This window comes from Hyperolius riggenbachi, chromosome 1 (assembly GCF_040937935.1).
Source record: "Hyperolius riggenbachi isolate aHypRig1 chromosome 1, aHypRig1.pri, whole genome shotgun sequence".
In the NCBI taxonomy this organism is placed as follows: domain Eukaryota; kingdom Metazoa; phylum Chordata; class Amphibia; order Anura; family Hyperoliidae; genus Hyperolius; species Hyperolius riggenbachi.
The window spans coordinates 140,491,329-140,507,824 of NC_090646.1; the positions used below are offsets into that span (position 1 = coordinate 140,491,329).

Below are 16,496 nucleotides of genomic sequence, written 5' to 3' on the forward strand. Positions count from 1 at the left end.
GCATTGTTATACCTTGCATTCTGTTGTACAGCGTGACGGAAGAGTTTTGCACTATATACTGTAAATTGATAATAATAATACTAATAAAGTCCTTGCTGTCAAACCTGCAGGTGGCACTCTAAACAAATACTACATTTTAATGTGTGATATTTAATATCTTCCTGTTTTGAAAAAAATACTTTTTTTGTATTAAATCTAATAAATAAATAAATAAATCACTACATATTCAACGTATGTAAAACATAACATTAATGTCTTGCAGAAGTCACAGAGTTTGCATACACTGTCATTTAATGCTCTATAATGGGATCATTTTTGGTTCTTCATTTTTAATGTACTCCTAAATTAGTCATTGTTCAGTAAAATGTGGATCATAAACTGCATTTTCTGCATCGTATAACTTTTCAAGCTGTGAAAATGATGAACATCCCCTTTGAAGGGAATTGCACTTCAAAGCAGCTCTTCCTCACACAAGCAAATAAACTGCATCTCACAACATGCCACAGTGTGTATGATATGTGTGGAATGGCAGACATTTACATACGCTAATAGGAAGTGACATCCTGTATGTAACTGCCTCATTACATAACGCAGCAATAAAAAGAACTGTTACATAACATAATGATATGCTGCCTCTGCTGCATTATGGAGAAACAATGCTGATGTTATGCTTCATAACAGGCTTCCTTTCATCACTTATTTCTTGCTTCTGATGTGTAGTGTGCGGTACATGACTGGTGTGCACATAATGCAAGATTATGTAAATACAAGTAAAATTGCATTGTATTTAGGGATTAACAGCTAGGCCACTTTTGGGGACGTATCTGCTGAAAATGTAGTGTGTATACAGTGACTCTAATGCATCAGTGAGAGATCTGCCTGTCGGATCATATCGTCCAAGCACAGGTCGGCTCTATTATGCTCCTCCTTACCCCCGGTCCCCCTAAATGTTAATGTGCCCGTGCATTAAAATCTCTCACCTGTTTGGCCATCGTGAGTCCAGTTGCTCCTCCTTCTGCATATTTGGCTCCCACGTGGCTGCGTATCGACTATATCTGAATGAGGAAGAAGGAGCAGCTGGACTCGCAACTCACGACTCATGCTGAAATCAATTCAACAATACACCTGCGCACTGGTTTCAAGTAGATTTGTATACTGGTTCGCCTCCTCTTATCGTCAATAAAAAACCATACATATAAGAGGTAGAGATGGCCTGAACGGTTCGCCGGCGAACTTATTCGCGCAAACTTTGGTGGTTCGCGTTTGCGATCGAACGTGAACTTTATGACGATTCGATCCGCCTCCTATACTACACCATTAGGGTTAACTTTGACCTTCTACATCACTGTCAGCAGGCACAGGTTAGCCAATCACGCTACACTCCCTCCTGGAGCCCCCCACCCCCTTATTAAACGCAGGCAGCGTCAGCCATTTCACTCACTCGTGTGGCTGCAGTAGTAGAGAAGGGAGAGGTGCTGCAGAGACATTAGGGAAAGCTTAGTTAAGCTACAGTTAGGCTTGTTAGGTTGCTCTTTCTTGCTGATACTTATTGCCAAAAAGCACTCCTCATCCTCAACAGCTCTTTTGAGAGCTAATGTTGTTCTTGTGATCTATTTTTTGTGTGTGTGTCCCACAGACACTTGTGTTGCATATACAGCCCTGTCAGTCAGTCTTAGCTGCTGGACCTTGGCCCCTTGGTTATTCCTACTGTGCCACTGCCAGGCCCAGCACATTCAGTGACTACCTGTGTGTGTGACAGCTGCACATTTGTAATACCCATCACTGCATACCTACCTGTTGTTCAGGGCACCCACCTACCTACGTGAGCGCACACAGTGTGATAATTAATACCACCAGTCACTGTACCTGTTCACGGTATGTGTGTGTGTGTGTGTGTGTGTGTGTGTGTGTGTGTGTGCGTGCGTGCGTGCGTGCGTGCGTGCGTGCGTGTGTGACAGCTGCACATTGTATTGATACCAGTCACTGCATACCTGTTCACTGCACCTGTGTGACTGCACATTGTATTAGTCAAGTCAGTGCATACCTTTCACTTCATCCCCTCCAATATGGGCAAAACAGGCAGAGCCAAAGGCAGGCCACCCGGCAGGTTTGTTCGAGGTCGTGCTGTCGTGATTTCGTGCGGCCCTGGACCAAAGTACAGTGTTCAGAAGGCGCGTGCCATCAAACCCCAAGATTGTCAGGACGTAGTTGACTATTTAACACAGAACACCTCATCTTCCTCAGCTTCCGCATGGAAGCGTGACATATCTTCCTCCTCCTGCTCTGATTCTGGCACCCCACTTAACACTGTCGGCCGCCACCACCAAAGTGCCATCACCCCAAGGCTCAGCGGTGTGGAAATTTTTTTGTGTGTCTGCCTCAGATGAGAGCCACCAAAAATTGAACCGTGGAAAGACCAAGACCCGCGTAGGGACAACCTCCTTACGAAGGCACATGATGACAAAGCAGAAACTGCAATGGGATGACCACCTGAGGAAAAGCAGCACACAAAAGCAAAGCCACACACACCGCAGTGGAAGATACCAGGCCGCAATTATTTCTCAAATAAGGTGATACCCAAACTGTACCGTGATGTTGAAAGGCAAGTGGTGTCATCTCTGGCACACAGCATTGGGTCAAGGGTCCATCTGACCACGTGGTCTGCAAAGCACGGTCAGGCCTGCCCGAAGACTAAGAACCGCTCATGTTAAGGACTCTTACAGTGGCCGGCGTGATGACACGACTGCTACGCAGTGGGGATGAGCACGCGCGATTTCACCCAAAGTCGGTGCATTACCGGAGCCACCAGCAGCTCCGCGAAGCGGGCCGGGAGGATACCGGGGACCTTGCGGGCTATGGTGTGCTGGAGGAAGCCCCAAGTAAATCCTGTTTTCTTCTTTATGGGCCGATTCACACTGCAAGAGATTTTTAAACGCTAGAGATTTTAAAAGCTCTTGCTAATGCAATGCTATGGGAGATTTTTACAAAATCACATCACTCTAGTGAGTACACACACATGGGATAACATTATAATAATAATAATATAATAGCTTTTAGAATCACAAAGCGCTCAGAAAAGCTCTTGTAGTATGATTGAGCCCTTAGGGCACTTTTGGCTTTTTTTAAATTGCCGACGAATTTCAAAATCGCCCTAAAAGTGCTTGTGCAATGATTCCCTATGAGAGTGTTCACATATGAGCAGTTCGATTGCAATCCGCTCACCAAAGCACTGCCTGTACCATTTTTGGGGTGATTTGCCTATAATGGAAGGTATAGGGAAATCGCAAAACGCCTGAAAAAGCACTTTGTATAGCGATTTCCCGAGCGCTTTTAAGAATAAATACATTGTATTATTCTTTTCCAGATCATCAAAAAACAAATCGATCTGGAAAAGCGCTTAGAAAAACGCTTTACAAAAAATCACAACGCACAGGGAGGTGCTAATAATAATCGCGCACAAAATTGCGCACCGCTGGCGTGAGCGATTGTGATTTTAGATGTGAACAAGGCCTCAGGACACTGCTCAGGGTTCTGTTAATAACTGAGTTCTGCTAAGGAACTATATCGTCCATATAAAGCTTGCAGTACAGCCATCAGGTACAGCTCTAAGTCGCTGTCACATTTTCATCTGTATTGATTAATATGTTCCTGATTTTAAAAAAATGCTTTTCTTAGTACTAATCTAATAAATAAGAGAAAAGAAAGAAAAAAAATTACTGTCTCTCTGGATGAATGTGATATTTTTATTCTCAGCTGATATGAATACTTGATCATTTCTATTTATGAATTCCTCAGTTAATAGATGCACTTAAAATACTTATAAACTATAATGTATGTGGGAGTGCTACTTTTGGCTGTTTTATTTATTTATGTTTCGGTTGCTGGAGTGAAATTTCCGCACAGAATTTTTCTTGCTAATTAACGGAATCACTTGCTAATGACATCAGCTGTGGGGTTCTACAATGTCACATAGTGGCCCTGTTCTACAAATCTACATTGTGCTGGCAATCATTGGCCATTGTGTACCGGTATATAGCAGAAATAAGTTCCTGTGTGTGTCCGCTCGCCTGCATGCAACAATGTGATTGCAGATTCAACCACCATGTAAATGCCATAGCTATGGTCTGATATGATCCAGGTGGTTTCTACGCACACTATCAGCAAAATAGAAATAGATTCTGTTTTACAACCGTGCATTTTGAATACAGTATCAAGTATTTTAGGGTTTTTTTTACACATCACTGTAAACTGTAATCATTTTACTAATTATGTGTAAATATAAATGAGTTGTAATTATGCAGCTATAAAGCACTGAAACTGCCTTCTTACACTTTCTTCCACCCTTTTCTCTTTAATAACTATACTGTATTATCTGATCATGTGACTCTCCTAAGAAGAGCTACAATAAAGGGTCCCGTCCCATTAAAGATACAATCTTGATGGCATGATCTTACTGAGGGCTGGAACCCACTAGAGCGATTTTTTTGAGCATTTAGGGAGCGATTCAAAGCAATAGTGATTTCCCTAAACGCTCAGCTAATGTGAATGGATGGGCCAAATTCCCCTGGAGTGATTGCGATTAGCAAAATCGCTATGGCAGGACATGCAGCATTTTGGTGGCATTCGCGTTAGCGTTTCTGCAATGTAAAGTATATAAACACTGGCGTAATCGCTCATGACAACAAATTAAAATACAGCGCTCACACTAATTGATGTAAATCTGTGATTGCACAATCCCAATCACCAGTAAAGTTTCTGTTAAAGTCCACTAGATGTCACAATATCACTTTAAGGCTATAGTTGTATTAATCATATGCATACTTAAACATACTATAGTCCCTCAATAGGATGCTGTTAAAAGCAGATTTTATCCACAAGCTAAAAACACTACTATTTTAAACGTTCATGAGGCTTGCGCTTCTGTTCAGAAATGAGTAAATTTCCACAAAAAATCCAGCATAAGTTAGTCAGCAGCGCTTCCTTATAATATTCCTCCACCAAAGATCAGTCACCCGTCAGGAGTGCGACTCACCTATTTTAAATGCTACGATCACAGTAGCATATGCGCTTATGGGGCATTATATAGGTTCCCCTCACCTTCCACGACACCTCTCAGACCGTATAAACAGGAAAGCGGCGATATTCCAGACTCTCAGCTCATAGAGCGTTCCTCTCACACCTTAAAATATGAAGCAAGAGCTCCTCATTGCGCAGTGCAGTTTAAAACTTTAAAATGCTTTATTTTAAAACTGCACTCACGTGGTATTGCAGTATATATCAGCTTTTGGAAGTTTTACAGCGGGTTCCACCCCGCGCGGTCTCCCGGGCTGACCGCCGCGTTATGTCCCCCTTGCTGCACGATATCACCGGCTGTACTGCCCTTGTTCCGGCGTGTCCACTGTGTCGGCAAGACTCCTCCCTACCAGTTTCGTCATACACTATGACTCATTCAGGGGATCTCATGAATCGCTATACAGAGCGATTTGAGTGCGATTTTAAATTAATGCAAACTGTAAATAAAATTATGATACATTGAAAGGACCAGTTAGAATTAAAATCGCAAATTGCTACACAATCGCTGGCAAAAAGCTTGCGCTTTTTAAAATTGCTACCAGAATTGACAGAAAATGCTCAATAAATCACTTACAAAATGCTCATTTAAAATGCTAGCAATTGTAATAGCAATTTGCGATTTGTAGTGGGTCCCAGGCCTCAAGCGATATAGTAGAAGGGTAAACTGGGTGATTATACATTGAATGGATACTTTAGGTAGCCCTTTATATTACATAGAAGTGGCAAGGTTGTATCATTAGTAGGCACCTTAACCACTTGAGGACCACAGTCTTTTCGCCCCTTAAGGACCAGAGCCTTTTTCTCCATTCAGACCACTGCAGCTTTCACGGTTTAATGCTCGGTCATACAACCTACCACCTAAATGAATTTTACCTCCTTTTCTTGTCACTAATACAGCTTTCTTTTGATGCTATTTGATTGCTCCTGCGAGTTTTACTTTTTATTATATTCATCAAAAAAGACATGAATTTTGGCAAAAAAATGATTTTTTTAACTTTCTGTGCTGCCTTTTATCAAATAAAATAAAATTTCTGTATACATGCAGCGCGAAACAGTGGACAAACATGTTTTTGATAAAAAAAACCCCATTCAGTGTATATTTATTGGTTTGGGTAAATGTTATAGCGTTTACAAACTATGGTGCCAAAAGTGAATTTTCCCATTTTCAAGCATCTCTGACTTTTCTGCGCACCTGTCAGGTTTCATGAGGGGCTAAAATTCCAGGATAGTACAAATACCCCCCAAATGACCCCATTTTGGAAAGAAGACATCCCAAAGTATTCAGTGAGAGGCATGGTGAGTTCATAGAAGATTTTATTTTTTGTCACAAGTTAGCGGAAAAAGACACTTTCTGACAAAAAAAAGAAAAAAAAAAAGTTTCCATTTCTTCTAACTTGCAACAAAAAAAAATGAAATCTGCCACGGACTCACTATGCTCCTCTCTGAATACCTTGAAGTGTCTACTTTCCAAAATGGGGTCATTTGTGGGGTGTGTTCACTGTCCTGGCATTTTGGGGGGTGCCTAATTGTAAGCACCCCTGTAAAGCCTAAAGATGCTCATTGGACTTTTGGCCCCTTAGCGCAGTTAGGCTGCAAAAAAGTGCCACACATGTGGTATTGCCGTACTCAGGAGAAGTAGTATAATGTGTTTTGGGGTGTATTTTTACACATACCCATGCTGGGTGGGAGAAATATCTCCATAAATGACAATTGTTTTATTTTTTTTACACACAATTGTCTATTTATAGAGATATTTCTGCCACTCAGCATGGGTATGTGGAAAAATACACCCCAAAACACATTATACTACTTCTCCTGAGTACGGCGATACCACATGTGTGGCACTTTTTTGCACCCTAACTGCGCTAAGGGGCCCAAAGTTCAATGAGTACCTTTAGGATTTCACAGGTCATTTTGAGAAATTTCGTTTCAAGACTACTCCTCGCGGTTTAGGGCCCCTAAAATGCCAGGACAGTATAGGAACCCCACAAATTACCCCATTTTAGAAAGAAGACACCCCAAGGTATTCCGTTAGGAGGATGGTGAGTTCATAGAAGATTTTTTTTTTTTTGTCACAAGTTAGCGGAAATTGATTTTATTTGTTTTTTTTCACAAAGTGTCATTTTCCGCTAACTTATGACAAAAAATAAAATCTTCTATGAACTCACCATACTCCTAACGGAATACCTTGGGGTGTCTTCTTTCTAAAATGGGGTCATTTGTGGGGTTCCTATACTGCCCTGGCATTTTAGGGGCCCTAAACCGTGAGGAGTAGTCTTGAAACCAAATGTCGCAAAATGACCTGTGAAATCCTAAAGGTACTCATTGGACTTTGGGCCTCTTAGCGCACTTAGGGTGCAAAAAAGTGCCACACATGTGGTACCGCCGTACTCAGGAGAAGTAGTATAATGTGTTTTGGGGTGTATTTTTACACATACCCATGCTGGGTGGGAGAAATATCTCTGTAAATGACAATTGTTTGATTTTTTTTTACACACAATTGTCCTTTTACAGAGAGATTTCTCCCACCCAGCATGGGTATGTGTAAAAATACACCCCAAAACACAATATACTACTTCTTCTGAGTACGGCGATACCACATGTGTGACACTTTTTTGCAACCTAGGTGCGCTAAGGGGCCTAACGTCCTATTCACAGGTCATTTTGAGGCCTTTGGATTCTAGACTACTGCTCACGGTTTAGGGCCCTTTAAATGCCAGGGCAGTATAGGAACCCCACAAGTGACCCCATTTTAGAAAGAAGACACCCCAAGGTATTCTGTTAGGAGTATGGTGAGTTCATAGAAGATTTTTTTTTTGTCACAAGTTAGCGGAAAATGACACTTTGTGAAAAAAAAAACAATACATATCAATTTCCGCTAACTTGTGACAAAAAATAAAATCTTCTATGAACTCATCATACACCTAACAGAATACCTTGGGGTGTCTTCTTTCTAAAATGGGGTCACTTGTGGGGTTCCTATACTGCCCTGGCATTTTACGGGCCCAAAACTGTGAGTAGTCTGGAAACCAAATTTCTCAAAATGACTGATCAGGGGTATAAGCATCTGCAAATTTTGATGACAGGTGGTCTATGAGGGGGCAAATTTTGTGGAACCGGTCATAAGCAGGGTGGCCTCTTAGATGACAGGATGTTTTGGGCCTGATCTGATGGATAGGAGTGCTAGGGGGTGACAGGAGGTGATTGATGGGTGTCTCAGGGGGCGGTTAGAGGGGAAAATAGATGCAATCAATGCACTGGGGAGGTGATCGGAAGGGGGTCTGAGGGGGACCTGAGGGTTTGGCCGAGTGATCAGGAGCCCACACGGGGCAAATTAGGGCCTGATCTGATGGGTAGGTGTGCTAGGGGGTGACAGGAGGTGATTGATGGGTGTCTCAAGGTGTGATTAGAGGGGGGAAATAGATGCAAGCAATGCACTAGCGAGGTGATCAGGGCTGGGGTCTGAGGACGTTCTGAGGTGTGGGCGGGTGATTGGGTGCCCGCAAGGGGCAGATTAGGGTCTAATCTGATGGGTAACCGTGACAGGTGGTGATAGGGGGTGATTGATGGGTAATTAGTGGGTGTTTAGAGGAGAGAAGAGATGTAAACACTGCACTTGGGAGGTGATCTGATGTCGGATCTGCGGGCGATCTATTGGTGTGGGTGGGTGATCAGATTGCCCGCAAGGGGCAGGTTAGGGGCTGATTGATGGGTGGCAGTGACAGGGGGTGATTGATGGGTGGCAGTGACAGGGGGTGATTGATAGGTGATTGACAGGTGATCAGTGGGTTATTACAGGGAATAACAGATGTAAATATTGCACTGGCGAATTGATAAAGGGGGGTCTGAGGGCAATCTGAGCGTGTGGGCGGGTGATTGGGTGCCCGCAAGGGGTAGATTAGGGTCTAATCTGATGGGTAACAGTGACAGGTGGTGATAGGGGGTGATTGATAGGTGATTGATGGGTAATTAGTGGGTGTTTAGAGGAGAGAATAGATGTAAACAATGGATTTGGGAGGTGATCGGACGTCGGATCTGCGGGCGATCTATTGGTGTGGGTGGGTGATCAGATTGCCCGCAAGGGGCAGGTTAGGGGCTGATTGATGGGTGGCAGAGACAGGGGGTGATTGACTGGTGATTGACGGGTGATTGACAGGTGATTGACAGGTGATCAGGGGGGATAGATGCATACAGTACACGGGGGGAGGGGTCTGGGGGGGGGGGGTCTGGGGAGAATCTGAGGGGTGGGGGGGTGATCAGGAGGGGGCAGTGGGCAGGGGGGGGGATAAAAAAAAATAGCGTTAAAAGATAGTGACAGGGAGTGATTGATGGGTGATTAGGGGGGTGACTGGGTGCAAACAGTGGTCTGGGGGGTGGGCAGGGGGGGGTCTGAGGGGTGCTGTGGGCGATCAGGGGGCAGGGGGAGGGAAATCAGTGTGCTTGGGTGCAGACTAGGGTGGCTGCAGCCTGCCCTGGTGGTCCCTCGGACACTGGGACCACCAGGGCAGGAGGCAGCCAGTATAATAGGCTTTGTATACATTACAAAGCCTATTATACAATGTAAGTGCGGCGATCCGGGTGCTAGTAACCCGCCGGCGCTTCCGAACGGCCGGCGGGTTACTACGAGCGGTGGGCGGAGCCAGTCCCCGGCGGCTGATCGCGTCACGAATGACGCGATCGCCGCATAACCACTCCCGCAGCCGCCCCCGCCGTTGGGCGTATTGCGGTCGTTTGGGCCCGGACTTTGCCGCCGCCCATCGGCTGGGGGCGGTCGTGAAGTGGTTAAAGGACACCTGAGGTGAAAATAAACTAATGAAATAAATGATTGCATCTATCTTCTTTCGCCTAAAATGACTTTTCAAGATATTCCACAGTTTTATTTTATGTTTAAATCTACTTTTTATTGTTTATTCTTTTTGCTCAATGACACATTCATTGAAGTATTCCAGAGCTACAGTCTATGAACTATTGAACCTTTTTATCTCTTTCCTGCTCTCAGAAGCCATTTTCTGCTAGGAAAGTGTTTTATAGTTGTAATTTCTTATCAGTGAGCGTCACACTGTAGTCACTTCCTGTCAGGTCTGAGTCAGCCACTGTCGGGTCTGAGTCAGCCACTTACATACCGGATATTCAACACTTTTAGGCAGAGAAAGAAAAAAAGGAACACAGCATTATTTGTGTGCTAGGCACTGTACATACCCATGTCTATCTCATCATGTCACTTGTCACCTCGGGTATCCTTTAAAAAGCATCCTCACATCACTTTTTGGCTGATTTTCCTTAATGTTTTGCATTGGTGCACTTTTGCAGCCATCATCACTGTCTTGACAAAAAAGTTAATAAGCAATAAATGAAATTCATTTTAAAATGCTTACATTTTAAATACTTTTTCAATTGCTTGCAGTGTGCTGTAGAAATACTTCCTTTCTGCTTTTCTGATGGCTTTATATTATAGTATGATCTATGATCTATCTGTCGCCTTGGTAAGTTATACATAGTAGCTTTTCACACTTGTCTCTCTGCTAAGGAGCGTAAGGAGGAATTAAAAAAAAAAACCACACGCACTGGTAGATATTTTTACTTATTCCTAATTAGAATCCTAACCATTAAGGTGGGTACACACATCAGATAAAAGTCTTTGGAAAATGAAAGATCACAGACCAATTTTACCCCCTTCCATGTAGTATGAGGGCAGGGGCGTAACTAAGAGCCCCCAGGCCCCCCTGCAGAAATTGTGAGCGGGCCTCCCTCCCCCTGGGGCCCGCTCATGGCTGTTTTGGGGGGCTGGAGGAGTCGCACCATGAGGGGAAAGTTATGGCCACAGTCGGTGGGGAGGGGGGAAGGTTCTCACCTCGGGCCTCCCTCACCTCGGGCTTTACCCTCTGTGCTCCTCTCCAGCTTCAATCGCTATACAAGTGCAGAGGACTGAGCGGAGCGGCGGGCAGCAGCAGGCAAACATACCTTCCGTGCGTCCGGACTCTTCTCGCTCTAGTGACTGGGAGGTCAGAATACACGTATCAGAACATTTGTTGGTAAATGAAGAACGATCATTTACACTTGTCGAGAAAAACTATGTAGGACTTTTCTGATACCTAGCTAGAGATAAGACCTTACCAAGTGGTCAAATAGAAAAACAACAACTGTATAACAGTTAATATTGAAGTAGGATCCATACTACGATCAAATGAGCCTTCTCCAATCTGTTTCTACCAAAATAGGTGGAAATACACCACCCTTGTATTCTGGTTCTCTATGTGGTTAACTTGAATTTTTCCCCTAATTCTGTTTTTCTGACAAATAGATTTACCAGAGAAGTTGTAATTATGGAACAACTATTGTAGAGGTCACAGAAGGTTTCCATTAGCTTCACAGATCTTTGTGCTTTGTTGTCTTTCCAGCATTAAACAGCTCGATAGATACGGACAACTGATTCTCCTGAACTCCTCTGCAACCGACACTGGCGAGTTTACCTGCTGGGCACAGATATGTAATGGCTTTGGATGCAGGAAAGATGAATCCAAGACTGGCTCCACATATATATTTTTCACAGGTAACAAATAATTATGTATAGATTTTGGTTATTTAAATGCAAATTATGTTCTTATTGATTCCATGCTTGTTGCTACACTTACAGATGTTTAAATAAAATTAGCCACACATTATTAGTGTTTTCTCAGAATGATGAGACTTACAAAGTGTGATGCACAGACATATATTTTTGAACAGGATAATCTTCCTGCAGAGCAGTATGTGTGGCCTCATTTTAGCAAATACACCAACTTGTGCAACTGAAGTCCTAGAAGCTAACTGATCTTCAGAAACCACTTCCTCTCCTTGCGTGGTGGAGTATCATACCTTAAATTGCTTGTGGAAGGATTGGATTAGCCATGTCTCCAATACTAGGTCTTCTTCAGTGGTTTGGACAAGCAGAAGATGCTAATCCGATTTGAGCAGGGCAGTGACTTAAGACCAGAACACAATAGAGTGACTTCTAAAGAAATACAAAGCTTTGCTTCAAAATAGGAGGTTCAACATGTGATCCAAATAATAGCCTCTCTGAATAGATAGGAATCTGAATAGGATCTCAGGCAAGAAGGCCTGTCTCTACCTAAATGGAGGACTAGATTACACAGGTCAATCCTTGAACCAAAGACATAAAAAGAGAGGACTTAGAGGTGACTTAATTTACATTTATAAATGTATCCCAGAGCAATAAAAAAGCTTGGAGACTGAGATTTTTTTTTTACCCCTAGGGCTCTACAAAGGACAATAGGGCATGTACTACACATGGAGGAAATTAGATTTTACTACCTGTTTAGAGAAGGAGTCTTTACAGTAACAGTGGGGAATATGTAAAATATCTTACCTCAGGAAGTAGTTATGGAAGGTGATACCTTGATCCAGTCATCAAGATAATGTTTGCCCTTGTGGTTTTTCTTTCCTTTGGTTTGAGGTGCAGTGTGGCTCAAACTATGGGCTTGCTAGATGCATGTCTTTTTTCAGCACACCACCACAGTGGTCCAATCTCTTGCAGTCCACAGTGGTCCAATCTCTTCCTCATAAATACTAGAAACCTTTATAATAATGCATGGTAGACAATGCTCTTTTTCTTGTATCTGAATGGATCTGGGTTCAGAACCCACCAGAGACGGTATATGGTATATTTTGGTTGAATACGTTCCCTCACTTTCTCTATGTGTTTTGATTTGCTGGCACATACACATGCCAAATACATACTGGTAGGTTTCAGTGGCTCCTCTCAACCAGCACTGCCTGTAGCCTGGAGTACAGGCAATAGGTATAGACTCTGAGGTAAATTCAGGGACAGTGACTTGAGAGTTTAATTCATTTGGTAAGTTCAATGTTCTCAGTAAAGTGGAACAGAAAAATATTAGCACCATACTGTGCGTAAGGGAAATGGAGTATTGATTTGAATTACAGCAGTTTGGTTACAAACCTTCCCCTTTCTTGTTGTGAATAAAAACTTTGCTCCCGTTTCTATTTCTTCTTTTTGGCCTAGGTGAAAGGCAAAACCTCATGATTCAACTTACAATAAATAGATATATTGTACGTTTGACAACAATAGAAAATGCAAGCAGAAGAGAGTCTCTTTTTGTAAATAGGAAGAAACCTAGCTGGGAACATTATAGAAGTACTTAGTGAAATGTATATAGATTACAGGACATAAGACTAAATAAGACCTTTTAATGCAATCACCAAACATGGTATCCCACACTATGATATGTGCCCTCTTGGTGAAAGTGATGTTTATGTATTTCTTCTGATGGATCCATGATGGTACACACACGCGCCGCTACATCGTACCTCCTCACCCCCTGCATACCAACAGTATGTGTCCTCAGCTACACACAGCTGACACACATCTGTACTGGCCAACCCAGTACCCAACGGGACCTGTTCCCAATCCCCGACAGGGGCACAAGTCAAAGGTGTGTACGCACCTGAAAATGACCTGCACACACCAGTAGAAAAGTGGATTTAAAGAGGATCTGAGATGAAAAACTACTCCATCCCTCCCCTCTGCCTCTGAAATCACTGGCTAGTAACCTCCTCCTCTTTCTCCTGCCCAGACTGAGCTCCCATAAGCCCTTGGTACAGGAGTCTGAGAATGCCAATGCACTCTGAAGCTGTGGGCAAGGCTTATTTAGTTAATAGGGAATAAGAGTATTAAAACAAAACAAAAAAGTACTTGTCTTGATGAATGCCCTATAAACTGTATGAAAGGAACACAATTATGTAATGAGTAAAAGTTTATCTCGGATCCACTTTAAGAAGCAAAGCTATCATTGAGATTAGGAAACCTGGAAAACCTTGTAGAATGACTATTGTTTCCTCCCCCCATCACCCAGTGAGGCGCCCTCTACTGGCCACTATACTGGCTGAGCTGAGATGAGTCTCTCTTTTCTTTAACAAATCAATTTGTATTGATTAAATAGAAACAATACAATACAGCAGGTCTGGTTCTAGTAATGATGGGGCCTCCAGGCAAGATTAACCTGGGGCCCCCGACAGACCATTCCCCCGACCAAAAAGCAGCATTAGGAGCCCTTTGTCGCAGCCTAATTTCCCTAATTTTATGGGTGCTTACCTTGGGAGGGGGAAGCCTGTGAATCTTATCGAGGCTTCTCCGTTCTACTCTGTCCCACGGTGGCAGCGCTAGTGGATTCTCAAGCGGCGGCCACGTAAATATTTACCTTCCCGGCTGCAGCGCAGTAGCGGCTCTCCGCTAGGATTCAGGCGGAAATAGCTGATACTGTGCAGTTGAGTGGAACTGATCTGGAATGGCTATTTCTGCCTGACCCAGAGCGGAGAGCCACTACTGCGCCTGCGATGGAGCCGGGGAAGGTAAATATTACAGGCACTACTGCGCCACAGCCGACTTTCCATGGTGGCTGTGGTTTCGGGGGCCCAGCGCTTTAGGCCGCTTTGAGTGATCCCTGCCAAAGCTAAGGACGATATTCCTCAGTGATCTGTTTGCCACATGTGTATATCGGCCTGTCAGACAGAAACATCACTGCATGTCCTAATATTACGTTTTCCACCCTCCATCTACTGTGTGAATCATACCAATTGGCCAGAGATATAACTACTTGGGGAACAGCCCCTACAGATGTACAGGGGCCCAAGGATGTGGGGTCTTCAACTACTCACTCCTAATCCTCCTTATACATACCCCAGGGGTTGTTGGGGCCACACTTATGGGTGGAGGGACTCATGGAGGATGTTGCCATGGGAGTGGATCATGATGGCCACTGATAATATGACCCCCAGCCGATGCTTCCCCACCCCCCAGGCTGTGAATTTCATAATAGGGAAAGGAGTGTGAATGTAGTGGGGTCACCATGGACAAGGGATTGTGAATGTAGTGAGGTCACCTCAGAGAAGGAAGTGTGAATGTAGTGAGGTCACCTCAGAGAAGGAAGTGTGAATGTAGTGAGGTCACCTCAGAGAAGGAAGTGTGAATGTAGTGAGGTCACCTCAGAGAAGGAAATGTGAATGTAGTGAGGTCACCTCAGAGAAGGAAGTGTGAATGTAGTGGCGTCACCATGGACAAGGGAGTGTGAAAGTAGTGACGTCACCTCAGAGAAGGAAGTGTGAAAGTAGTGACGTCACCTCAGAGAAGGAAGTGTGAATGTAGTGAGGTCACCTCAGAGAAGGAAGTGTGAATGTAGTGAGGTCACCTCAGAGAAGGAAGTGTGAATGTAGTGAGGTCACCTCAGAGAAGGAAGTGTGAATGTAGTGAGGTCACCTCAGAGAAGGAAGTGTGAATGTAATGGGTTCCCATGGAAGCTTTACTAGGGCAGCACCTGATTTGTAGCTACAGCCCTGGGTTTGGTGCATACAGTGTGTTCTCATGTACTAGCAAAGCTAAGCTACACCAACAGTACAATGACCAGTATGCACTGTGCAGTAGAGAAGACAGTTGACTGGAAGAAGAGGCAGAAAAATCCATCAGCTAGATTTAGAGAATTAGATTTGGTCGCTGATATGCAGTATTTCACTGTTTGAAGATAGGGCGTAGCTTGTGTTCATAATTACATTAAGATATCTAAATATCTCATGCACAATTGGTGACCTTTCCACCACACAGAATCTAGAATGGAATTGTGCCCCAGGGATGTACAGGGACACACTAATGATATAAGTGCACTATTTACAGCAACATCCTTTCCGCATTGCTACAATACCTTCTTTCAGGCAGTATTTCGTGTCATTTTTACTTTCCTCACTGCTAGGAGACGGCCAGTGACAGGACGGATGATGAGAGCAGTGTGCAGCCATAGTTACAGCCCCAGTTTGCTGCAAACACAAATCAAGCTGTAGTCTTTTGCACTATGTCTGTTTGATGAAATCATGTACATCTAGATAAAAGCAAGGTTTACTAATAATATCCCGAACGTGTGGCTGTCTACAAGTACAGTATTACCAGTGTTTCCAACATTGATGCTTTTCATTAAAGGACAACTGAAGTGAGAGGTATATGGAGGGTGCCATATTTATTTATTTTGTTTACAATAGTGTGTTCTTTGTGGCATTGATACATAAGGCTCTAAGTATACTGATGATTCTATTCTGCTGCTGCTACTACATTAACAACTGTGGGGATAGCAGAATGTCAAGACTTTTAGTGCAGTTGTTCTACCAGTAAGTACCCAGACCACATTTTACTATTGTTAGCTGAAACAAGGATTCCCAACAGCAGGGTGCTGTTGTCTCAAAACACAGATTCCACAGACTTTCTATCCTATTGAACCTTAAAGGATACCACAACTGACATGTGGTATAATGAGATAGACATGGGTATGTACAGTGCCTAGCACACAAATAACTATGATGTGTTCCTTTTTTTCTTTCTCTGCCTGAAAGAGGTAAATATCAGGTATGTAAGTGGCTGACTCAGT

At 43.5% G+C, this 16,496-nt stretch overlaps 1 protein-coding gene across 1 annotated transcript in view; it reads left to right on the forward strand.

Moving 5' to 3' along the window:
- The window catches only part of PDGFRL (platelet derived growth factor receptor like), a 194,184-nt gene that overhangs the window by 142,899 nt on the left and 34,789 nt on the right, over positions 1-16,496 (forward strand). Inside the window, exon 3 of the mRNA XM_068278638.1 lies at positions 11,472-11,623. Coding sequence (XP_068134739.1) covers positions 11,472-11,623 — 152 coding nt within the window. The remainder of the gene's footprint in view (positions 1-11,471; positions 11,624-16,496) is intronic.